General features: G+C 40.3%; 2 protein-coding genes across 3 annotated transcripts in view; one reads left to right on the top strand and one right to left on the bottom strand.

Annotated features, from left to right (window-relative positions):
* LOC137474865 (solute carrier organic anion transporter family member 1A2-like) overlaps positions 1-7490 on the bottom strand; it is a 32042-nt gene extending 24552 nt beyond the window's left edge. The window contains exons 1-3 of one of the 2 annotated variants that reach the window (XM_068191869.1): positions 7418-7490; positions 6726-6789; positions 4123-4168 (exon numbers count right to left, since the gene is read on the bottom strand). In XM_068191869.1, coding sequence (XP_068047970.1) covers positions 4123-4146 — 24 coding nt within the window. In that variant the 5' untranslated portion in view covers positions 4147-4168; positions 6726-6789; positions 7418-7490. Of the gene's footprint in view, positions 1-4122; positions 4169-4411; positions 4612-6725; positions 6790-7417 lie in introns of those variants that run through there. The other variant, XM_068191868.1, reaches the window with a different exon arrangement.
* IAPP (islet amyloid polypeptide) lies at positions 5544-9521 on the top strand. Its single transcript, XM_068191881.1, has 4 exons — positions 5544-5693; positions 6082-6178; positions 6318-6452; positions 9015-9521. The coding sequence occupies exons 2-4, from the start codon at positions 6099-6101 to the stop codon at positions 9202-9204; spliced, it is 405 nt and encodes a 134-aa protein (XP_068047982.1). The 5' UTR covers positions 5544-5693; positions 6082-6098; the 3' UTR covers positions 9205-9521.
* The last annotated feature ends 17132 nt before the right edge of the window (positions 9522-26653 follow it).

The raw sequence follows: 26653 nt of genomic DNA, 5'->3' as shown, positions 1-26653 counted from the left end.
GTGGAGAGTTCTCACAGTTACTAAATCAGAAACAGCACTTCCACACATGCCTAATTCCTCTCTTTGTTCCCCTAACAGGAGCATTTAGGGAGACTTCATTCTGTCATTTAATAGCTATGGGCTGGCCAAATTGAGGCCTTCCAGGACCTGAAGGGAGCCCACAAGAAAGATGGAGAGGGACTGTTTACAAGAGTATGGAATGACAGGACATGGGGGAATGGCTTCACACTGGCAGAGAGTAGGTTTAGTTGGAATATTAGGAAGAAATTCTTCCCTGTGAGGGTGGTGACGTCCTGGCACAGCTTGCCCAGAGAAGCTGAGGATGTCCCATCCCTGGAAGTGTCCAAGGCCAGGTTGCATGGGGCTCTGAGCAACCTGGGATAGTGGAAGCTGTTTCTGCCCATGGCAGGGGGTTGGAATTGGATGATTTTTAACGTCTCTTCCAACCAAGGCCATTCTATGATTCTGTAATTCAATATATTCACCCTGCCCTTCCTTTCAGCAAGGCTTTTTGTTGTGCTTTGAAGTACACATGAATACAACACGTTAGAGAACTCCCTATACTATTGCAGAAGTGGCAGGTATACATTCCAACAATATCTTTGGAACCTGAACACCTTTTTCTACATTAATTGCTACAGAAAGTGACCAAGGAGAATCAGCATAGCAGGAAGCAATGGATGACTACCAGAAAGGAAGAACAGTCTTTCTAGTCCATATTCCTATTTACCATCAGCACTGTCTAGAGCCCTTGAGAGTGACATTGGTAACCAAAAGGGAGTCCTGCTTTTGCTTTTAACTTCTGGAAACAGGTTGCAGGAGAGACAGGGGGAAATAAAATCAAAAAGTTAAACCTTCTGTTGTACTCAGAGGTAAATTGTTGGATGCAATTTAAAACTCTATGAACTGTAAGTAAGAAAGGCACTAGGAACTACAACTCACCAACCACTGGGCTGTCAGTTCTGCCTTTTCTGATCTAAGCATGGAGTTTATTTCACCTGCTTGAGGGATTCCCAGCTATAGGCACTGATTCAGCACAAGCTGCTGAGCTCATTCTCAGAGCAATCTTTAGCAATAGTCCTGTCAGACTACGTCATTGTTCTGTCAATGGCGTGAGCTGAGTAGCAAAATACATCATAAAAGTTGATTTAAAACACTCTTGACTACCCAAATTACCCCTTTTCATTTGCTCATCAATTCCAGGGATGGACACTGTTTATTTCTGAATCATCTTTTTTTCCTCTGGGGGAGAAATGAGTAACTTTCCACCTCTTACCTCTCAGCTGCTTCTTACATATTTCTTCCTCAGGTTTAACATCAGTTTTGAGATCAACAGGAACAGCTCTTTGTGTTTTTATCAGCACTGAAATGGCCCACATGCAATGGGGGTAACAAAGAAAGTTGTGCTAGCAAAAGCATATTTAATAAAACACTATTTGAACAAAGCAATTACACACAGCTTAAGTGCTAACAGTAGAAAATTACAACTCCACACACACCAGAAAGTGCAAACATTGTAGTATTCAACAACACAGCACCAAGCAAGAAATACTGGGAAAAGAGCATTATAGCCAAAATTTTTGGACTTTGCCATCCAAATGTAAAAATTTAGGGAACGATCAAGGTTCCTAATCATAATTCTCTAGAGTGATTTTACACTCCCTCTGATGCTGCACATAGTTTTTAGCTCACAGAATTCACAGAATGACTAGGTTGAAAGAGACCCACTAGTTACAATAGTGTCCTGATAGCCAGGACCATCCTGGATACTTTAGGACATAAAAAATGACAGCAGAAAACCTGATTTACTCTTCTAATTTCAGATTTGGCCATATGGGGTACTTTGACTTTTTCAGAGGTGCTGACACTATCAATGAAACCTCTTTTTTATGCTTGACTTTTGGTTTACAGCTTAATTAAAAAAGAATTAAAGGCTACTAAAATTGGTATAAACAATTGCATTAAACATTCTGCTCCGCTCACGTAACAGCTACAAGCTGTGACACACACACCACTCTGTGTCATTGCTGGCAATGTTTACACTGATTGATGGCAATGCTGCTGCTGTTCTGATTGCTGGCTTATCCAAAAAATTGAAATAAGTATTGAAATAGTTGAAATTGAAATTGCAAGCTAATGACTAAACCTTTCCTTTTTCCATTTTGATACAACAGGCCGACTAATCCACGAGTTGTTCACACACTCCCAGCTCCAGGTAACTGAGCAACAGGATAATTTACTGGAGACAGCTGCCTCGCACAGCTGCACAGCTGCCTCACACACCTGGGGAAGTGCCTGCACCAGGTAAGGTGGCCCTGGCACTCCCAAATGGGGGAGACACATCCACTAGCAAGAGTCTTAACGTGTCTCATTAATATTATTAAGCAAATTTAGAACTCAGACATTGAAAAGCAGCCATTAAAAGTGGGAACCAGCTGCCCAGCAGGTGCCAAGAACAGTCTAAGGAAAAGGAAAGTGTGAGAAAGAGGGAGACAACCTTTAATCTCAGGCACTGAGCACATAAGAGCGTTGAAGCACCCCGGTGGAATTAATTTTATTTGCATTTTGACACCCACAGTGTAAACACCTGCACCTGAGCAGTCACCCAAGGCTGCTTTTGTAGGCAAAAAAGAGAAACAGGCACAGCCCATCTAAGCTGGTTTAGACTCCTGCATTAGAAACAGGCCCTAGGATGATGTCTCTATTCCCCTGACATTTAGTGACACAAGTCCCACTCCCCAGGACACGAAAGCAGCAGACACTTGAGCCAATGCTGCTCCCCTGTTCCTCTGCTGCCAGGGCACCCCGGTGCAGAGCATGGGCAGCATTCTGCAGTTCCAGACATTTAGGCAGATTCCAGAAGGAATCAGGGACCTGGCAAAACACATCTGGATTGGTTTTGAACCTCAGCTCTGGTGTCAGCTAACCCTCTTACAGGCACAATTCTTTAGACAAATCTTTGCACAAAGACTTAAACACCAGTATAAATATCTAAAATTACCATTACTACTCCAAATAGAAGTGATCACAGATTTCTTTAATCAGAGCACTTGATTTTCTTTTTCCTTAGGCTGACACTACACATGTTAGAGAACTCTATGTTGACAACAACTATATGCTGTCATGCACAGGAATAAAGGGTTTTTTCTAAGGTCAAGGTTGAGGAACTTTGTCAGTGGTAAAAATAGCTTTCCAACCACTCATTGAATGGCACTGACTGTAAAGTATTTAGTGCCACCATCTTGAAACTCGAGTGATGAACTGTTCTGCTGTCAAAGAGATTCCACAATTTAATATTCCATTCCTGTTTGTGGAGGAAAACACTACTCCTGCTTAAGAGAACTTGCAGCAGGAGCTGCAAAACCTTACTTTTGTTAGCTTTACATGTGACTAATTGCTGGATAGACTTCTTGCTGACCCTGCCAAGATGCTGTGCAGCCCAGGAGGCTGGCAGTGCTCCTGGGACATCATGAGCCTACTTTCATTTCCACAATGCACTCAAGAAGGAGCCTTTCTCTTCTTCTCTCAAAGCATTAGGGGCTCCCCCCCACCCCCATCTACTTTGCAGGACAGCTGCAATTAGAATTTGGGATCAATATTTCTTTGAAAGTTGGTGTTTCATTTTATTTCTCTCAAGCCATAGCTTGATTCAAGTTTGATAAAGAAACCACTCAGTTGCCTTAAAACAGAAGAGATTGAGTAGTGATTGAAGTCTTTTAAAGTCTTAAACACGAACTTATCTATCCATTGCTTTCCAGGATTTGAAACAACACCTCTCACACGGGCTAAGTGTAAAGACCACTGCTGAGTGTCAGTGGCACACAGATCTCTTTCCACCCAGGAAAAAGCACAATAAGGCATTTTCAAGTTCAATATCCAAGATTGGCGGATGTCAATCCCCAGGCAGAGTATCTGTATAATTATTTTTCAGCACAATACAATCTCTGTAAAATGGGTTTAATCATGCCTTCATTTCAGAGGAGCAAAATTGCCACTGTGAAATTAACACCAGAATGTTATTTCATCATAGTCAAATTCTACAGTGAGTCTCTGGAGAGATAAACTTGTTTCAGATGTTGCACGGAACTTACTGTCATGGCGAAGATAAAATACTGCACTTACTTCTCTTACACCGGGACTGTCCATCCAGAGAGGGAATAACAGGAACCTGGTAAAAAAAAAGTGTATAATCATATAAAAACAGAGAGAAAAATATCCAGCAGTAGCTCCCTCTAAACAAACAAAAAAAAAAAAAAAAAAAAAACAACTACAACACAAAAAAAAAAAATACGCCAAGGCAACACCTACAACAATTAGTAAACATTTAGTCACTCTCTAGAGCCTCATTTGCAGACTGCTGTAATCAAGTTAGGAAGCTACTATCCCAGCTAAATATTCCTTCTGTATTCACCTCGAGTAGCCTGAAGTGAGCCAGCACTGGAACTTGAGCCATTGCAAGGAAAATCTGCTACTACAGACTAAACCAACAAAGAAGGGGGTTTCCAGTTCAGGCAATGCACTTGGCACTGAAGCAGCTCTGAACGAATTCGTGTTCTTGGGGGTAGAAAAGATGTACATGGTAACTTCTTATCACAGAGAACTTTTGCTCAGCTTTTGTGACAGAACCTTGACCTTATAAAGAATTAAAAGACCTGTTTTCCAAAGGCACTGGGGTACCTAGGAGAAATTAAGGAGACAGAGGGGGGGAAAAAACCTGATTTGCCTAATTTCCACTGAAATCAGAGGTAAATGGTTCTAATCTGTATCCTTGGAAATCTGCAATTAGGTAATCCATTAACACTGGATTTAGTCTATTAAAAGCTGTACATTTTTCCCTAAGCCGTACTCATTGCATACTAGACAAATAAATTTGCACAGGTAGTTTTATTCTGACATTTCCTGGCTTTTTAATCCTAGTCTTTGCCTTCTGAAAAGTATTAATTGACTCAATTTTCACGCATGACAAAGAATCCACCTGTGTTAGTAAAACATGAGATTTTACATTCATAGTGACAGAATTTTCATTCACATTTAGACTTGACTGAAAAATGTACATGATTTCTACCATGTTACCCTGAATGAGAACTGTAGCTGTCAATTTAAACAACTTTCACTCTTTTCTTATTCATCATACAGCTTTTCTCCCTTCAGACACCTTTTCTTTCTGATCTATACTCTGCAGCAAACCTCCACAATTTTAACTCTTCCATCTTTCCTGAGATACGTTTTCCCGTATTTCAATTACCAGTGGCCTGGTGTTTCATTTGCTCTGTAACTTTTGTTACCTTATTTAGCCCTCAAAAACACCCACAGGGAATATTACCTCAGCAGCTCATCAGAGCTGCAAAATTGAGGCTACATTTCTGATGTGCAGGATGCTATTGCAGCACCTTCAGCAGGGCATTCTGCACACACCAGGTGAATATTTCCTGATGCTCTAGTGCAATAATGACCCACCTGCCTCTGCTCCTCTCTGGGGCACTTTCTGTCTATAGGGACTGGAACTAACGACAGTCTCTCTGTGCTGCCTGATGTCAGAGCTGAGAAAGGTGTCAAGGATATATAAGAGCCAGAAAGGAAGAGGGAAAAGGATACTCCAGAGCTAGATGCAAGCGTGGAACTGTTGCATGCACACTTCTTGCTAACCAAGAGGGCTTGCTGGCTTCTCCAGTTAGATCCGTGGCCACAACAAGGTAAATCATTTCCCTTTTTTCTTACCTTACCTGCAGTGCAACAGATGTGCTTTAAAAAGCACAATATTATTAATCATGAGCATTTTTCAGGAAAAACATAGACAACTTTAAAGTAAACTGCACTGGGGACTAGAATTTGAGACTGGGATGTGTCAGGAAACACAAACCAGAGGTAAGGGATAGGATTGAAACTGCTGGATGGAAAATGAGCATTTATTCCTGAGAGCTATATTTCTGAAACTCAGTTTTGTCACTAAACTTGAGGGGATCATTTTTCTCACTCCAGCCTGTGAAAAAGACTAGCTGCCCCTGATTTATGGCATCAATAACAGGATATGCTGAAGAGTATTTGGGTTAGCCTTCAGTTTTGAATCATTGTTCTTTTCAGAAAGTTTGGAAGGAAGGATGTGCAACCTAAAGCTGTCGGTTTTCTTCATTGCACTTTCTGTCACTCTGAGCTGTTTGGAAGCTACACCTATTGAGAGGTGAGTAACAAATAATCATGTTTATTTCTCTTTAGGGAAAAAGGCATTCAGATTAGTGCATGAGATGCTTTTGCTTTCCATGTCCCAAATATTACAAAAATAGAGTTATTCAAGCTCACTCTTTTATTGTTGTTCAAAGATTACTGTCTGTGGCTGATGATCTATCTGATGGTACTTCCAAGAGACAAGGATGGATGTTGCCTGTAATGTCACATAACACACTCTCAGCACTTAGTGAGGAAATGCCAGAACAACCAGCAGCAAAGACAAAAAGGTATTGATTTTCCCTTGTTTCTTCCAGCCATATCAGATTGAGCCGTGAAGCAAACTTTGTTCCAGTGATATCCTGCTACTTGAGAGACTTCAGCTGTTTTTCTCAAAAAAAGAGATTAAAATATCCTTCTACTAAATAGAGTAAGCATAAAGACCAGCTTTTCTGTAACATAAAGATCGAAGCGTTCAGGGTAGAAAGTGAAATCCAGGGACAAAGTTGCAAATGCAATTATAACACTTTCATAAATTAAAGAGGCTGTAAATAGCATATTACCTTGAGAAGAAAGGTGTGTATTGCAAGTGCCTTCCTTTTTAAAAAAATTGTCAGATTTCCAAGCCTGAAGAGGAAAAAAAAACAAAAACACACCCTTCTTAATAACACTAGCATTCTCTGCCAGAATGGAATTATTTTATAGTATAAATGCTTTCAGTCAGTAATTAAGCAATTTTTTTAATCACAGAATTAAATATTAATTTTATCACAGGAAGAAGGAAAAGAAGAAATCGGTTCTGATAGAGTTTCACTTGTCTGAAACACATTCTCATTTATAAATTCATAAATTCAATTTCAGGCAACTTTTTAATGAATAAAAACCATTTCAAGATTTATTTGCAATTTGTACTAAAAAATAAGCAGCACTGAACTATTCTACTTTTCACTGTTCTACTTGATGATTTTCACAATCATCAAGGTGGAAGAGACCTTCAAGTTCATCTAGTTTTGTCAGGCTTTTGAGTGAATTTCTTTCAATGACAATTCTGTTATAGATGAACTCAGTAAATACATACACATATATAGTTGCCTGTTACTCTCTCCTTGAATATATATTTTAAAAATACTATTACATGACAATTTTTGTACCTTCCAAAGTATTTTTTAACAAAGACGAAATTCTAACGTTTTTACAGCTATCACCTAAAAAAAAAAAAAAAAACAAACTGTAATATTCAAACACAAGGCATCACCTTGATGGGTGTGGTGTGCCTTATCTGCTTTTCTGGGGCCTAGAACCATGTCTCACTGGGTGAATTGTCTCCTGGCTGCAAATATTCATTTAAAGCTAAAAGGGGTGGTGGCTTCAGCCAGGCTGGACATGAGGTAGAAACCCAGCAGCTTCCTGTAAGGGCTGGAGTTGTCAACTTGATTTTGCAGCTTTAATGGAAAAGAGAATTCTGCCTCCACAAACAAAGCAGGATCTCTGTGAGAACCAGCTGCTCTTTGAACCTTGTATGTTAAAGACTTGATTAAACCCGATAGAAATACCCATGAAAGTCAAGTAGAGGTTATATAAAGCCATGTCCAACAATTTTCTTTTAACGCAATTACACATTTAAAATATTAATTGCTTAAAAATTGCTGCACATCTACCAATGAAGAGCCAGTATAATACAGACATTCCTTTCACAGCTGCTATTCCACTTGGATTCTCAGATCAACACAAATAACTTCAAAAAGTTATATGACATTTATAGATGATGATTTAATAATCAGTAAGCAAAGGAACGTACTGGTAACTGCTCAGAGTTTGAAACTAGGATATTGTTGCTCTTCACAGTAAATTTTAGTCACAAACTGGTGTCTAACTCATGGCATATCAGCATGAAGAAGTCCAAGAAAATAAGCAATAACTCAGTAGGAATCTCAGCAAGCATTTCTGTCCGAAGGAACAACACAGCAGTCTAAGGAACAAATTCGAAAACCCAAGTTCTCTCAAGCTAACCATTTTATTACAATTAAAAAAAAACCCTCATGCTACATAAATTTTACATGGAGTTCTGCAAATGGTCTGTTGGTTCAAATCATACAATGTTACTTTTAGATACGGATTCCTCCTTGGACACTCTTTTTAAAGTATCAGTCAGCAAAGGATTCTCTCTCACCACGACAGAACTTCCAAGTTGCTGGTGTTCCAAAAAGGATGTGGCAGTTTAGCCAGAGCTAAGTGGTGGAGAGACAGAGCTAAAGACCATCCTAAGTGGTACTGAGGCTGGCAGAAGCTGGCAATGCCTGCTACCCCTCATGAGATGTGGTGCAGATGGGAGAAAACCTTTGGGTTTAGCCCACTTGGTGTGGACTGGAATATTACCAGTCACTTCAGTGAGAGCAGGATACGATTCTGTGGAATCACGAGAACTAAATAAATGTTAGTGATCATCACTATGTTAGTAATCCTCATGATGTCAGCAAGAACTCTAAATAGATTTAGAAGTTCAGCTGAAAGTTAAACATTTAGTCATTGCTTTCACTTAGTGTCTTACCTATACTATCATTACAGGTTTTCTGGGTGTCATAAAGTGCTGCGCAGGATATCAATAAAAACGACATATGACTGTTCAGGTCTCTGCATTTGAATAACCCCCATCATTAAAACAGATAATAGCACCCAGCACAAGGATTTTTTTCAGGCACAAAGTAGGTGGTGGGAAGATTCTAACGTTCTCATATTTGTGCACACATTAAAAGAACTCCCACATTAGCAGAGCTCAAATGACTATGAGAAGCGGCTCACTCGATTGCTCATCGCTTGGCTTAACCTTGGCTCTCTCTGCTCCCCCTTGGCAGCCACCAGCTGGAGAAGAGGAAATGCAACACGGCCACGTGTGTGACACAGCGGCTGGCCGACTTCCTGGTGCGCTCCAGCAGCGGCCTGGGGGCCCTTTACCCACCCACCAACGTGGGCTCCAACACCTATGGCAAGAGGGACACGGCAGGGCTGCCAAGCACACAGCCCCAGAACCATGCACGGCTCTAGGGCGTTGAGGTGGCTCTTGAGAAGCTCAGTTTTTAATGTATCAGCAACCTCTTGGTCGTTTATTACTTGTACAGTCTTAGCAGTGCCTTGTTCTCTGTGTGTGTGTGTGTGTGGGTATGTGATTTATGTTCACCATTCCACTGTGCATGTACAAGGACATGCATAGGCTACCTTTCAACTCCACTAAGAGCTCCAGAAATCTGCTTGGTAAATCCCTTTGTAAAAACCCACCATGATAATAAATGGAAAAGTAATTGCAACAAGGGTTTTTTTTAATCATTATTATTATTATTATTAAAAGGATTAAAAAATAACCCATGATGTGTATGTCTTTGTAGTCACAGTTCGGCAAGAGAAAAACAATCACCTTAATTAAAGAACAACAAGTATCAGAATGCTAGCAGAAGTTATGTTCTGATGGAAGTAAAACAAGAATCTTCTGGTTTTGAAACATCCACAGCATCTTGTTTTGTACAGCTGCAGGAACAGATGAGAAAAGATGCTGCATTGTGCACCATGATCATAGAACTATGCAGCTTACTGACCAGCCTGCTTCCACTATAACATACAACAAGCAAAGAAACGTGGACTTGCAGCACAGACTTCTGTGCCTACTTTAAGAATTTGCAGTTCTTATGTAAAGATAGCATCAGAAAAATGTAAGCATAATAAGTGCTTTTAAATATGAATAAGAGAAAAATCTGATAACAACCTAGCAGAAACTCCCATCCTTGGGTATTCCTTTCCTTGAACTAAAGTAACAAAGGGAAGACAAAAAAAACAATGAGTAGCTCAAGAACCAAAATGCTTCGTAGAAACTCAGTCATTTTTTTCACTGGCATACTTACATTGCTACCAAAATCCAGGGAAAATATTTCACAGATGGGCAGACCTCAACGAGAATCTGACAGTGTTATTTTCTCCTACCTCAGCCCAGGATCAGTGCAGGTTTAAAAACCTTTAAAATCCTTTAAATTGTTAAGCAAATTTTCCTAGAGGTGACATCCTATATCACAGAAATGATATAGTGTGGGATAAGGTGTGGGTTTGCCCACACTTTCTCAGTGAAGGGTTCACTACCATCTGAAAAACATTGCTATCCAATTATGAAAAACATTCAGCATAACCTTAGTTCTGGAGAGAAAAAAGAAAGTTTAATAACTGCCTTCAGTTGGTTTGTTTTGGTTATAAAATATACCTCCAAATAGAAACATTTTTGTTAAATTTAATGTTAAATGGCATATTCACTTCATTGCACAAAAAAAACCACATGGGAATAAAAATTACCGCACAGGATTCTTACTGTAAAAGTGTTACTAATTACTCTTTATTGAGGAAAGTTTCAACCTTCATTAATGTTCTAATTAATTATATCAATTCCGAATTTTATTGAGAAAACCATTTATATGGTATTAAACTTGTCTAATATTTCTGCCAGCTTGAAATGCTTTCCATCCCAGTTACTTTAGAGTTATGTTGCACACACACTGTGTGCTTAATTTGTGTTTCAGTTAGAATATTTATGTTTCAGAAAACAAATAAAGTGAGAGGAGAGCTGTGAAGTGTCATTGGGACACTGTTCGTACAGAGGAGCAACCAAGTGGAGCCTTCCCTGTGGGTGGATGCTGATCCCAGCCTGGAATATGAGCAAGGCTTTATGCACCAGCTTTTGTATTTTCAGCAGCCTTTTGGCAAACCCCAGCAAAGAACCAGTGCAGCTGGGAACATTCATTTCTGCTTTCTGCACTCCTGAATCTGGTGGATTTGATACCAGCATCTGTTTCACGTGGTCAAACTATTCCACAACCACTGAAAGATGGAACTCCTACCCTAAATTCAGTGAAACCACAGAGAGAGAGAAGAGGGGGACCATCTCGCCTGTCTTCAGCTCCTCTGTGTCTAACCAGCTGTCAGTGCTCTCCTGCTGTTTGGTGGAGGAAGACAGCTTCTTCCAATTCATCCCAGTTTAGACATCTATTTTAGGATGGGATTAATCACTGCCGAAGTGCCTCTATTGCTTCATTGATGATACAGAGCGTCTAGACAATTAGCTGAAAACGAGCACTTAACTTTCAGATAACTAGAGTTAGGTGACAGGAATCTCATCTGCATTTGGTATCAACTGCTCAAACTAAAATCAAAGAGAAAAAATTTGGTAAAAAAAAAAAACCCACGCCACCAACACCTCAGACTCCAAATCACCTTTTACTCTGAGCTACCCGAGTTAATTCATCAGCCAGAGCATCTCGAGAAACTTCTTTCAGTGAGGCTTGTTTTCCCTCCCCCAAATTCCCTTGGGAACACAGCTTTGCTCCCCTTCCTCCTGCTGTTGCTGCACTTGGGCCTCTCAGAAAAGAAGGATCTAGCCATAGTAAGCCTGGATACAAGCCCAATCCTGAGCAAATGAGCCAGGAAAAGAAAGCATTGAAAAGGTAAAAAAAAAAATTATTTAATAATTAATTAATAATAAGCATTGTTTCATCAGCTCTGCAAACAGCATATAATCAGAATTTTCAGAACATTTAAGAAAAAAAATAAGTGCCTCTGTGCATTTTTTTTAAATCCCAGGATGTATTTCTCAACTTCTTCAGGGATGTAAATATTACTTGAGAATACAGCCTTACATAGCTTGGGTTCTTTTTCAATTCATCTGGACTCCCTACATCTTTCAAAGAACATGCAAGCAAACAAAAAATACAAGAGAGGAAAATTAAGAATACAGACAATGTGATAATCGTGGCTATATTCCCTTTTAAAAAATACTAAACCCCTGCTTTTTAGTATGTTCCATGAAGTTGTGTTTAAAAAAAACAGAATAGGGACATAATATTGAATTTCACTAAATGAGAAGGGGAAGAGTAAAAGTCATCAAACAAGCAAAGGGATTGTTAAAAAAAAAAAAGATTGTAGGAACATGAAGAATGTTTTAAATGGAGTAGTGGGCCCTAGGGTCTAATATTTCTTAGGAACTATGACAGTTTCATAAAAGACAGGATTTATATTTTCTCACGATGAATAGACTTGAGGAAAGAAATTGATTTCACTTGTAAAAGCTTGGGCTAAAACTAAGAAAGCACACAATATTCATGAAACATAAAATGTATTTTACCGAACAGCAAATTTGGAATTAATAGTTTCAATTGCTATTAAAGAAATAAGCAATTTTTCAAATAAATAAGTCTCTCGATGAGAGTGTTAAACACTAGGCTGGCAAAGCTTCCATTTATTGGGAAGCTTTAATTTAATGGGATTAGTTATTAGAAAGTCTGGATTTTACTGAATGGCTTTCACTATTTGAAAGGTAATATACAGGTACCCTGAATAAAATCCTTTTCCTGTAATGCACTACTGAATATCTTCAGCCTCTAGATTTCATGCTGGCTTTGAGCCAAGGAGCTCATTTACAAGCACAGTTTGACAGGTGTGGTGGACTCCTGGCTCCCAGTGACAGGGTTGGGTAATTTTGTTGCCTGAGCTGGTTCTTACACAGAAAAGGGACAGCTCTGCATTCCTTCTGCAGTGCAATGAGCAAAAAGCTGTGCTTAGGAATGACACATCTCCCTGCTCTGCACAGAATAATGGCTGAAGTCACATGAAACTGAACCCTCCTATGGGACGTGACAACTTCTGTCCAAATCATCCTACTCTGATTTTCTGTTATCTCTGTTTTCCCACACTCAGAAAAAAATCCCACACTGAAAAACAAAGTATTTTTGTGGAGTGTGTAAGGCTCCAGAACCAGACTCAAGCTCAGATGTGAAATCCACCATTTAAACTAAGCTTCAGTTTAGGAACACAATTTTGGATTCTCTAGTTTCCCTGAAATTAGAAAAATTGGTTTCCAGCTACAACTGCTATGAAAACTATTTATCCTTTATTAGATTCGGTTAAGAATTCTTTCTCTAACTAAAAACCTACCTTAAAATCAAAATGACAACAAAAAGTCTCAAACTAGGAATCATGAATGCTAAAAGTCATGTCATCAGAAGATCACTAAAGAACAAGACAGTGATGATAAAACAATAGTTAAAATTGCTGTTCATTGTGCAAAAAATTGTCTCCTTGAATGCTAAAACATCTGAATAAAAAGAACAATTTCAAAGGCATTTTAAGCCTAACAATAGGGCTGACTTGAGTAACAATCATGCCATAAATTCGTAATTTCCTAGAAATGCTCTTAAAAATACAAAACAGGTTTAATTATTCAAATTAAGAATCTTAGATCTGCCCCTACTAGAATAACTTTTTTCCTCTCCACCTTAAAAGACTCTTTTTGATCCTGCATTAGAGACACTGAAACTGTTTCTTATAGGCTCTTTTACAATATCTTTAATGTAAATAATTATAGCACAGGTAACTTGAGATCTGCTGCAGAACTAGCTAATGACATTTATTATTTTGCTTTTCAAAAGGCATTAATATACTGGGGTGTATCAAAATAATTGGAGTTGCAATAATTATATAGATAGAATCAATTTTAAATGAAGTGCTCCTCAACAGGATTAAAATAGCATTAAACCCAGAACATGCTTATTGTTATTTACACTCTCAACAGAGGCAGGTCAGTTTTTTTTCCAAACAGAATCAGTCCTTATTCATTAAGCAGTCCCTTTGGAAGGAGCCAAAGTGGGACTTGCTTCCACTGGGGGGATTGTGTTAAAATTTCAGCAGCCTGTGATTGATTGTCAGTCCAGCATTGAGGAAGCTGAGCTGCTCAGCTCTCAGAATATGGGGCATTTTTAAACATCATTCATTTGAAATACCATTCCCTGCTGCATGTCAAACTAGCCATATAACAGAGAAAAGGATTCTTTGTAATTTGTCTATTTGTTTGTTTTACAGAAGGAAGGAAGGAAGAAAGAAAGGGGTCATAAAAAAGGAAGAGGGGATAAATAATGTTAAGGTCGCAAAATACATAAATACTTTGTCCATGATCAGTAAGCAACTGGCAGCTATTTTTTTTTATTTCTAAATTGTCTGCTTGCTATGGTACAGAAAGGAGAGAGGAAAAACCAAGATTGTGGGACAGAATATTCTTTGACTCAGAGAAAATACAAATCTGAAGCAGCCTGAGATAGCAGGGGATGGTCAGAGAGACCTTCAGAGGAAAGATTACCTCACTGACTCCAAGTACTGCTTCTGATTTCAGGATGACCACAGTGATATTAGAAACATTTAAGTTGGAAAGGACTAAGATCATCCACTCTTAATCCAGCAAGTCCCTAAATGGCACAATCCACACGTGCTTTTTGAGCATTTCAGTGCCAGTTCTGTAAACACAAACACCCAGAGTGAGCCTAACGTAGCACAGAACTGATTAAAAAATGTTACCTGGACTTGAATGGCTGCAGAATAAGTCTCTGCTTCGCCCTAGTATTATTCCTCTTCATTCCACATCTTAGCAAATATAACTTCTGTGTGTCACCACTCACAGCTGTGAGCAGAACTCATTTAAACCCCAAGTTTCCCCCTGTTTTTCACATTAAACAATAAGCACTGGAGATGAATGAATGGCTCTGCAGGGTGATTTCTATCAACTCCACCCTAAGCATCAAAGAATCCTAGAACATCCTGAGTTGGCAGGGTCCCACGAGAATCACCAAAGCCCTGCTCCTGGCTGTGCAGAGAACAAGAACCCCACCCTGTGCTTGAAAGCATTGTCCAAGTGCTCCTTGAGCTCTGGCAGGCTTGGGGCTGTCACCACGTCCCTGGGGAGCCTGTTCAGTGCACAGCCACCCTCTGGGTGAAAAACCTTTCCCTAATGTCCAACCTAACCCTCTCCTTGCACAGCTTCCCGTGGATCACCTTGAGCTGGAGCAGCCTCCATGTCTGAAAGGCAGCTGTACTCTGGAAGACAGCTAAGAAAGGGCTTTTTCCAGAACAAAAAAAAAAAAAAAAAAAAAAAAAAAAAAAAAAAAAAAAAAAAGAGACATCACTGTGTCCCCAGAAGAGTATGCATGAGTTCAGGCCTCAATCCAGCAGACACAATATTTTACTGGACTTTCCTGTCTCTTATGGGATGCTGACCTAAGCACAGGGGCCCTCCTGTCATCTTCTGGCACATCCCTAATTTCATCATCATCCTTTTGCACCCCAGAATCCTCAGCAAAGATGAGCCCACAGCTCACCCTAACTAGGGGCTGTGCTACAGAACTTCCCAACAGCTTTTCCAGAAGGATCTCTCCCACCAGGAGGGTTTCCCCTCTCACTGCAGAGCACAACACAGCAGAACCCAAATTTCAAATGCCTTCCTCCACACATTTGGAGGTGACAGGCTGCCTCTAGGAAGTGCGGCTTGGTCTGTTGGTTCTATAACAGGCAAATCTCCTCCTTCTTAAGGCACTATTAATTTCCAGCCTGGCTTTTTCTCCTTTTTTTTTCCTCTCCCCTTCTTGTTTTGGGAAAGTTTGAAGGGAGGAGAGAATCGGTGAACTAAACATTGCTTTGGAAACAGCAGAGCACAGACAGGAAAAGCAGCTGGGGAAAAGATAGCAGAATGTTTTCCAAATCTGCACGCAGACACAGCTTCACACAGATTCTCAGTCACAAAAACAGCCTGACCTAAATGCACAACTCAAGCAGCTGTGCACAAACAGCACAGATTCATCTAGTGACCACATAAGGCAACACGGCACAAAAGAGTTTTCCAACACTGAGGCCAAAACCAAAATTTTGAAGAAGTGGATGAATACATTTTTCTTGCTTAAAAAAAAAAAAAAAAAAAAAATTGTAGCCAAAAGTCACAGAGACTTTCAGACTTGTATCAGAGTTTTCAACCTTAAGAAATCTGTACTCTCCTTCAAAAGCATTCTACCACATGTTCAGGCAGGCATTTCCTAGTTCCTTTAACAATCTGGAGAGCACATATTTCTGGTGTGGTTTCTCAGAAAAGCAATAATTATGTTAAGATCACTGTCAAGCCATGCAGTGCAAATCACAGAATCATGGGCTATCCTGAGTTGGAAGGGCCCCACGAGGATGACTGAAGTCCAACTTCTGGACCTGCACAGGGCAGCTCCAAGAATCCCATCATGTGCCCCAGAGCATTTTCCAAATGCTTCTTTCTACAAAACCTGGCTAGAATAAGAAACACTTGTAAACCAGGAAACAACTTGAGTCAATTTAAAACCCCAAAACAGAGTTATTTCAGATCACTTGCATCACTAATGAAAGCAAATCTGACATTTGTGAGAGTTCTGCAGCACAGCAGCAGCAAAAGGGCCTTGGCACTCAGGCCATTTCCTTCACACTCTGTGTACAAGTGTGTGCATGCACATGGTTAAACACAGCACAGCACAAAATTCCGCAGCTTCGGGTAAATAGGAATTCCCTCCTTGCATTTCATTTGTGGGAAAACCCACTGAAGTTCCCCGTTTCTGCTGGGCCTCAGCTGACTAACTCAACATTTTATTATTTATAATAGCCCTGCCAGAACTAATATTAAAATTTATTATCTTTTATCAATTAATTCTGTCAATTATCAATTTGTTTTTGTCAAAATTCTCTGTGATGAGTGCCAAAAAAAATAAAAATATCAAAAGAATTTTAAATCAGGACACATGTTATTACCTGCTTTGGGAGAAGGGGGAAGAGTGAGGTAAGAAGCATAATTTATTAATATTCTGATCACTGGCCTTGCAGGTAAAGGAGGAAAAAATGGAGGATAACATGACTCAACTCAGGAGGCACCTAACCAGCAGCCTGGAAAATATGCCAGAGATGTGAGTGAAAACAGAACAGCTAAAGTAAAGGCATGTCCATAGGTGGAAGAGCTAACTTTTGCAATTTTGAGACCAAAATGCATCTCAGGGACTCACCAGGCCAGAAATGACATTTCTGTCTGACTCTAAGGACTCAAAGAAGATCATATGCTTTGGACAGGTTTTCTACACAGGAACTAGTTTCACTCTAGAGGTGAAAATCTCATTTTCTTCATTTAATCATCAAATTGGGTAACAAGTTTGAGTAAAGGCTGCAGGATTTAGCCTACTGCTGCTAAATATTTACAGAAAGAATCAAGACTGTGCATGTTTTAAGAAATGGTTTTCTTTACCCTCTATTCAGCATGACAAGAAAGAGACACGAGTGACATCAACCAGTGACCATAAATTTCACTGCTTGTAGATTGCACTACATTTATTTATACATCCTGAAAGGGACTGGAGATTGGGTAGGTGACTAATGCTTAGGTTATAAATTGCTGAGAGGAGAAAACTGAACACAACTGTTAACTTCCTCCTCATACAAACACATCCGTCACATTCTAATAATATGAACTGCAGTTCTAATCAACACTGATCCGAGTAATGTTTTTTAATCCAGATATCTGCGTCCAGCGCATCTTCACTCACCAAGCAAGACTCTTGTTCGTTGGGTTGCATTTCTACAGAATTAAAGAATTAGAGGACTAGCATAAATCTGTGGCATCTGATTTTCTTGTGTCTTCCATATCCCATAAAATCTCTTTTTTCCCCCTTTAAAGTCGGGATAATATCTGATCACTGGAATCAAAATTTCCATCAAATGAGTTGCCACAGACTGTGATCTTGGTATTTTACAAGCTGGGTGCCACTCTGTGCCTCACAATCTCTCTCTGAAATATCTGTTTGAAAAATGCCTGGTGTTTCAAACTGATAAAGATAAGCTAAAGACCTAAAGAAATTGCATACCTGCCCCATTGTTTTCCACGGTGTTTCATGCTCAAGCCAATTAAACACTGCTTATAAATAAATACTGTTAGCTATTTCACTGTGTAAGCAGGCAAGAATGTAGACATAAAAGTTACAGCGGTGGTGTGAATATGCCTATAAAGCCATTTTCTTTGGGTAGCATGTTCTGCTATCACTACCAGCTTGGGCTGTCAGAGCACAGTGGAATTCTTCTTTGCAAAAGAGCAAGTTTGGTAGTGAAATCCACATAAGTCCTTCAGACTTTTCAAAAAAGTCACACACATCACATATCAGGCAAAGTTTGCATACAAAGCCAGTCCCAACAAAGCCCAAGTGCATAAGCATAGGCTAAAGCAGGAATGTTTTCTCTAAGGATGTATCACTCAAGATCACCCATCATCATGCTCTGTTTCACCTTTTACCTTTTACTGCATCTGCTTGTGTCAGTCACCTATACACTCTTTAAACCTCTGCTGGCTCCCCCCCTTTCTATATAATGCCTTTACTTTTCAGTGCATTAAAGGCTGCAGCCACAGAACACGCCCATTGCACTTGTCTGTGCTATGCCAAATAAGCAATAAATAGATATAAGAGAGCCTTCTCCTGCTGGTATGAGCCCTGCTCTCCTGGCCTGATAGGTTTCTTTTTGAGCTAGGTCTTATGAGCTCAGAGAATGTACCACACCCGAAATAGCCCAGCTTCTCTGAATGGCATAAAATTAGTAGGATGGTTTTTGAGGTAGTGTTGGAAACAGAAAAAGATTTAATAAAAGATAAAATAATAAAGTTCTTACAGAGAAAAACTGAGTTAGGGGCAAGAGGTTTTTCCTCCTGTTAAAACACACCACAAAATTAATTTTATTTTGTTTTGTTTTTTTCTTTTTCTAGTGAATTACCTAGGTGGGACTTCTTGACCTCTGTCTAATTGGACAGCCTCAGGTCTGAGATGAAGCCTAAAAGGTCCTATGAGGTTTTTTTTTGTCCTAAATTGGGAGAGAAACCTTTGGGCTTTTGTGTCTTTTTAATCAAACAAAGAATAATTTAACAGAGAGCACAGTCCTACACTGGCCCTGCAGCCTCTTGCCCCCAAACCCTTCTAGAGACCCATGGCCACTGTCCTGCTATGCTGCTCCTCAGCACAAACATGTCACCTGAAATCTATAAATCAGGACCACCTGGACTAGCATTCTGCAGTCAGCAGCTGCTACTGCCCAGGGAATCAAAAGAGAAGAGAGGAGGCCAGACTGGCTGCACACTTGAGTACAATCACACAGCTGAATTCACACACAACTGAAATATAACCCAAAGGAAAGGAAATACACCCGTTTCTTAGTGAGGCACAGAACAGCAGCGATTTCCACAAATGAGCCTTAGCCTGAACTGGACAGGGAATGATTGCTCTGAGCCTGTGGCATGACAAGAACAGGAAAAGTCACTTCTGGTGGGAACCCAGAGCCCTTCTCACCTCCCCATTACCAAAACTGACCCCTGCCCCCCTTCTACCTCCACACCACCAGTTCCTCAGTGGCAAGCCATGGGGTACTGATGGCCACCCACACTCACCCTTGCTCCAGGCTGCACCTGACAGAAGGCTTAGAACTGACTGAGGAAGAGCTGCAGCCCCAGAGAGTTCTTCCCTCCTCCCACACCCAGGTCCCCTCTCTCCAGCAGAGCAGACACGTCCAAGCTCAGTGCTCCAGCTGCTCATCTCTCTTTCAAAGAAAACTTAGGAATAAAAGCAGCTGGGAGTCAGGAAGACAGCCAAGTTTGTTTGCCCTTGAAAGGAGGTGGTCACACTCAGTGAAAGGCAAAATGCACAGAGAACTCCTAAGGAAATAAATCCACCCTGCTGTCTCCTCTGGTCAGAAGCTCCACAAGCTGGGCAGCAAGGTGCCATTGTCACAATCCCGAGGTACATTTCTTTTGTGCTTTTTCACCACATACAAAGGAAGCCCCAACCTAAGGGCACACTCATTGCAAGGAGGAAACACCTTACTCATGGGCCAGGCTTCTCTCTCACTGTGTGTAAAAGTCAAACTGGCAGTTTCTTCACTTAGTGCCAGAAACCTCCTCAGAATCTCCTGAAGTGCTACTGAGATCAAAAATTTGTACCAAACACTCAGAGCCCTTTTATGTCAGGTGAGATACGTGATACCTGGCAGTGTGATTTTAATTTTATATCAATTACTTGACTTCCCTTTTTTTAAACACACAAAATACCTTTCATTCAGACAACATAAGTTTGGTAGCTTTTGCTGACACCTCTGAATATAAATAGCTTCTTCCATACTCACGTGTGCATTTCAACACTCACAGACATGCAAGGATTGAAAACACCTCTAAAATTATTTCTATAGCTCGTTAACTGAATGAATTTGCTGGACAAGACAAGAAAATGCTAGTCACAACAAAATTCTGGAACTGAACAGCCTTACAGGGAGTTAATACAATCCCCAAACAAATCTAGCAGTAATACCACCAGCATTAGCTAGTCCTCAAATCAGCTCTCTCCATTAACAAGTGAGAGGAATAAAGGAAATGGCCTCAAGTTGCCCAGGCTTCGATTGGACATGAGGAAAATTTTCTTCATCAAAAAGGTTATTAAGCATGGGACCAGGCTGCCCAGGGAAGTGGTTGAGCCACCATCCTTGAAGTGTTTAAAAGATGTGTCATGTAAAGACATGGTTTAGTGCTGGGTTAACAGCTGGACTCAATGGCTTTGAAGGCCTTTTCAAACCTAATTGACTCTACGCTTCTGTTACTCCTGGGGAATGCTTTCAACAGCCAGGTTTATACTCACATTTCCCCAGTTTTCTCCAGTTCTAAGTTCAGCAACCATCATGGAAAACATCCACACAAATAGACATCTGCCCTCTTACTAACCCCACCTAAACACCAGCAGGTCCAGCTGAATTTTGTCTTTGATCTGGATTTCCCTCTACATGATTGTTGTTAGTAGGAACTTTACAGGACTTCTTTAAAAATGAGGGCTGAGGGCTTTTTTAGCCCATGAGACGAGATCATGAAGAAAAGCTAAGAGAGACAAAAAATTGAGGACATTTTGCTTCACCCCTTCCTTGATGATAATAAATTCTGCTTCATAGAACCATAGAATGCTTTGGATTGGAAGACACCTTAAAGATCATCCAGTTCCACCTCTGCAATGGCAGGGACACCTTCCACTATCCCAGGCTGCTGCAAGCCCTGTCCAACCTGGCCTTGGACACTTCCAGGGATCCAGGGGCAGCCACAGCTGCTCTGGGCACCCCGTGACAGGGCTTGCCCACCCTCACAGCAAAGAATTTCTTCCTAATTCCCAGTCGGAACTCACTCTGTATCAGTGTGAAGCCATTCCTCCTGTCCTGTCACTCCAGGCCCTTCTCAAGAGCCTCTCTCCACCCTTCCTGTAGGCTCCCTTCAGATGCTGGAAGGCTGCATTTAGGTCACTCCAAAGCCTTCTCCAGGCTAAGCAACCCCAATTCTCTCAGCCTTTCCTCACAGGAGAAGTGCTCCATATCCCTCTGATTCCCTTGGTGCCTCCTCTGGACTCTTTCCTACTTCAGCAGGTGCTGCTTGCTCTTTCTAGCCTGAGAAAAAATGAAAAATCTACATGATGCATCAGCACTCCTGCAACCCATCACTCTGGTAGTCTGCAGTCTCTCACTGCAACAAATACTGCAGTCCCTCACTGCAATAAATTCCTTTTGCAGTAAATCACTTTTTGCGGTCCCTCACTGCAATAAATACTCTTTCCAGCCTGAGAATTGGAGCAGGATTCAGGCACCAAATGGGCTGCAGGACAGTAAGAAAATTTTCATCACTGAATGTATTGTTATAATGACAATATCATTTATTATGATGTCTGATCTTCAATTACCTTTGAGTAAACTTTTTTCACCAGAGATACACCTGGAATTGTAAGCCTCCAATCCATACAGTCAGCAATAAACAATCATTGGATTTATATAGATTTTTTAATACTTTTCAAATGTTCAGAAATAGTATCAGGATATTTCATTTATCAACAGTACTGTTTGGCTATACAGCTTATTGCTATACAATATGCTATATGCTTATTTTCTAACAAACTATTTCAAAAATACTTCTGGGAATGTGTGCTGTGGTAAATCGTATTTCTAAATTGACCTGTACTTAACCTGTGATGAAACTGTTATAAAATGTGAATACTTCTTCCTCTGAAAAATGTGATCATTAAGCAAGGGCCTTAGGGTGCCCAACAAAGTCAACAAGTGTTTTGCTTTTGCTTTAAGGCACACAATTCTCTTATTATTCTCTACACTGAAAAGAACACTGTTTGCTTTGTCAACATAGCAAATGTCCAACAGTAAATACTGGAGTATATGAAATAGCATATTTATTTGTCAAAATACTTTTGAGGAGAAAGGCTTGTTTGTGGATGTGAAAAGACCAAGGGACAGTTTCCAGTTTCTCCCTGCTTTTTTGTGATAATTTTAAAGAGCAATACCTAAACAAGGCGAGCACTCTCAGAATCAGGTTGCAAAAGATGTGCTATTTAACACACTTGTATTTTTTTTAATCATATATTGAAGAGAAAGGAAAGTTTCAGATAATTTAAAAGCAGAAATCTGTTCCTTGACTTTGTAAGCTAAGGTGGCTCGCAGCCAGAACAACCATTCTGACTTACATTCCTGACTCAGTCCTTCATTTTGCCACCAGTAAACTCACAGGCATTCTGTATTTACTGGAGAATATTTTCAAAAAATTATAAACAAATGCAAAAGTTGTCTGTAACTTGAAAGAGGTTTTCTAAATGTGGATTTTTCAAAGTTAATGCCCTTATTATTCATACTTGCATAAGGCCCCATTTTCAGATCCCAACAAGGTGATTGTTAAGGACATGCTTTTTGTCACACAAGATTTTGATTTTAAAACTAGACAAACATATTTATAATTTCATGAATTCTGCCCTGAAGATAGGGTCATGCTGACCTTTTCAGAGAAATTATATGACAAAGGAGAAAGTGATTCTGATACCATCGTGCAACTAGAAAAAAAATTCATGTTCCAAAAACTTGAATCAAGTACAACCTCTGATGCACCAGCTGAGTTAAATGATAGGAAAATGAATCATCAAAAGGGACTGATGAAAAAAACATTGCAGAAGAGTTTTTCCTTCTGGAAGAGAGAGAGAGACAGAGAGAAGTTATGCAGTCAGAAAGCCAGAGGACAAAGAAGTGTGCTTTTCTTTATGTGCAGCATTCTGATGGGTAGATGCATACTGGCCACACTTACTCAGAAAAGGAAAATTTGTTGACTTTGTTGGTTACTGCAAAGCTTTATGATAAATTCATTTAATTTGCAACATTCTTTCTTCCACTTCAATACTATTTTACAGATTAGCCTAAGCAGAGCTCCTCTTAAAATGCCACACCTCCAAATGCATTTCCTACAAACACCAGAGAAACATTTGCCATTTTCCTGTAAATCAAACTGGTCAGAGGCTTAAGGCAGGCAATACTCAGCCCTCATCGTGTCAGAATTACAATCTCTGTCCCTGTGCTGCTATTCACGTGGGAATTCGTCAGGCACTCCTACAAGAGTAGGTTTAGATTAGATATAAGGAGCAAATTCTTCTCTGTGAGGGGGGTAAGGCCCTGGCACAGGCTGCCCACAGAAGCTGTGGCTGCCTTATCTCTGGAAGTGTCCAAGGCCAGGTGGGATGGGGCTCTGGGATGTGTGGTCTAGCAAAATGTGATCCTGACCATGGCAGGGGTTTGGAACGAGATGAATTTTAAGGTCCCTTCTAACCGAAATTATTCCATCATTCTAAATATTTTTATGAAGTTGCTAAGTGCTATTTTCCTTTCAGCCTGTCTTGTGCTGTTGGAATTATGATTTGTCAGGCATAAAAATATATATATTTTTTTTTTAGAATAAGAGCCTTAAAATGTGGTAGGGTTTTCTGGTGTGTTTTGTTTCATCCTGTGTGTGGGAGTACACAATTTTTCTAATGGGATGTCTATGCTAAAGACAAAGATGCCACAGGTGATTTACAGCCCATCCGTGTAAGTAAGCCACCAGGTGTTTCCAATAACTGACAGTCAAACCATGACATTTTCTAAGCCCATTGTTCTGAAGAAGTAATGGTGATATCTGAATTCATCTGCAGCTGCAAAGCTCTCTTGATCAGTATGCCTCCTGAGCAAACTCTGCATCTGCATGTGACAAAAAACACCACTAGTTATAGCTCTCACTCAATTTTTATCCACAAGGGATTACTTCTGGGGCTATTCTATTCTGCAAGAATGAGATTTGAGTTGCACATGACGCTTGCAGAAGTCTCATATCCCAAACTATTTCTCCATTATGTAGTATTTAAACTGTCACTGCTTTAAGAAATCAAGGTCAGGGGAGAAGGATCAACTTCCAGGTAGGAAGAACAAATCATTGAAGTTTTGGTTTTTAAAATATACTTCTATGTATCTACTTAGCAGTGGAGTGGCATTTTCCCCTAGCTAGCAACCTTTGTTCAGTTTGGTCTGAATTCCACATCAGCCAGTGCTGCTTTTTCAGGTGCAAGCATTGTATTTATCCAGAGACACATGTTGGCAAACAGATACGTTTGATGGGAAAACACGCAGAGCCATCAAACCATGCAAAACTTGGCAACATGCCAGGAAAAATTTTGGTTTGTGGAGCGCAAGATGTGACCCGACAAAGGAAAGAATAAATTTGTCAAAAATGAATTTGTCAGAAGGAAAGAAGAACGTGGCCTACACATATCCTGCAAGAAAACTACAGTCACTACAGAATATCTTTATCATCTCTGCAGATAACAGCATTTGCACTCATTTCATTAAGTCCTCAGTTAGAGCAACTTTAGACAAGCTTACCACTTCTGTACAGTCAAAATAAAGTCACACAGAAAAATAAAATACTATCTTGGTTCCGTTCCTTACTCAGAATGATCAAGCTCCATTTCCAGACCTGCAAATCACAGTATGACTTTTTGCCATCATTTGCTTACCTGTGAAACATGGAAAGCATTTTAAGACCCTGAGATGAAAGTGGTCTCAGCACAACATAAAAATGAATGGCACAGAAAAAAAAATTTAAAAAAACACACAGAAAAATAAATTGTTTAAGCAAACATATTTAAAGTAAACCTAGTTTATAGTCACAATGCTACTAAATCCCCTGGTTTAGACTGCAACTTCTTACTTACGGAAAAATTACAGCCAGAGTTTTATAAGTATCCATACATGGAATTATCTGTATATATCCCATGGTGTCACACATCACAGATACCACCATAGAGCATGGTGCTCTCTGTTGCAGTAAGAAGCCATGTAAAATAACAAAAGTTTAGATTTCTAAAACACTACATAGAAATCATGTACTGAATGAAATTCTCAATGGCAAGGCACATGTGATAGAAAAGCAGGAGATAAGCTAATGTACAATAAGCACTACAGTTGTTCATCATAAGCCCCTGAAGAAATGACAGAAAAACAAAGCAGCTCACAGAAGAACTGTCTGTCTCAGTTCTCATAGTTTTATTTATCAACAAACAAGTTTAGCTCTGTAACAAGACTATATTAAGGGAACTATTAAGCTAAATGTGCCCAAATGTTATTTGTTTTGCCTATCAAAAGCTATTAGTGTCAGAACCACTGCCAACACACAGGCTTGGAAAGAGAGACACAAAGCTGGTTGTTTCAGGCTATTCTTTTAAAGCACAGTTAAGACTTTGCATGGAGAGAAGCTTTTTCCCTTACCCAACACTCACACAGCAAGTCAGGAGACAGCACAAAACCTCAAAAAATTAAAGGTTAAATCTTTATCTTCGATGAAAATCACCCTGGGGAGAATCACATGTGCATAACAAAATCACCAGTGAACATTATATATATATATATATATACACACACACAATGTTTGGATATCCTGGGCTGCCTGGCCACATCAATGCAGGGACATTTCTGGGCCCAGCTGGCTAGAATGGATACCCAAAAATGATCTGCAGACACAAGGTGTTTGAAGCACCTGCTTTAGAATTATCCACAATATTCACTTACATGCTAATTCTTCCAGAGTGTAGATGATTCAAATCTTGGTCCTTGAGCAGTGGAACAAGGGGCATCTCTGACCACATCTAAACTACCAGCTCCCTCCTGCATTGATGGTGTGTTCAAACTTTGCAGGGAGGGGCAGCAAACCTATTTGAAGGGTGTCTCCTAACAACTTCTGGCAGCAGCCCCCGCATCAAAATACACCCAGCATTGCACCAGAGATTGATCTCAGCTGGAACTTGTTGCCCAAATCCAGGAGGCAGCCCAGAGGCAATCTTCTACACAATGAGCACGACCAGAGCACCAGGAGACAGATAAGAGGTGCAAAGAACTGGAGATGTACAAAAAGCTGCGGATAAAGACATTTCTGGCAGGCACTAACAGGCTGGAATTGCCTGGTGGCCCCTCACTGGGACCTCCAATGCTGTCAGCCTGGGAGCCCTGTGGAGGCTCTGGCTGTGCATGTACCTGTCCCTGGTGGGTCCGTGTCCTTTCCTGGAGCTGTGCCTCCTGGTGAGATTCCTTGGATGCCCCTGGCTCACCACATGCAATGCCTGGGGCTGCTGATCAGCCCCTTACCCAGGACGCACAGGAGAGGCACAAACTGCATGAGGATCACCCCAGCTCCAGGCTTGTTCCCCCCACTGAGGCAGCTCTGCTTCCACAGCCCCCTCAAGCAACACTGCCCTCCTCACATGCCCCTGCTCTGCCAAAAAAGTGTTGCTGT

This window comes from Anomalospiza imberbis, chromosome 5 (assembly GCF_031753505.1).
Source record: "Anomalospiza imberbis isolate Cuckoo-Finch-1a 21T00152 chromosome 5, ASM3175350v1, whole genome shotgun sequence".
Classification (NCBI taxonomy): Eukaryota; Metazoa; Chordata; class Aves; order Passeriformes; family Viduidae; genus Anomalospiza; species Anomalospiza imberbis.
The sequence above is the reverse complement of the archived record's forward strand: the minus strand, read 5'-3'. Positions and strand labels throughout refer to the sequence as shown.

What these genes read in the sequence shown, in the direction of transcription:
- IAPP (XM_068191881.1), top strand. Translation starts at nt 6,099, where the DNA reads ATGTGCAACCTAAAGCTGTCGGTTTTCTTCATTGCACTTTCTGTCACT. An exon ending in GAAGCTACACCTATTGAGAG is followed by an intron (nt 6,179 to 6,317) that starts GTGAGTAACAAA and finishes TGTTGTTCAAAG; the next exon opens with ATTACTGTCTGTGGCTGATG. An exon ending in CCAGCAGCAAAGACAAAAAG is followed by an intron (nt 6,453 to 9,014) that starts GTATTGATTTTC and finishes CCCCCTTGGCAG; the next exon opens with CCACCAGCTGGAGAAGAGGA.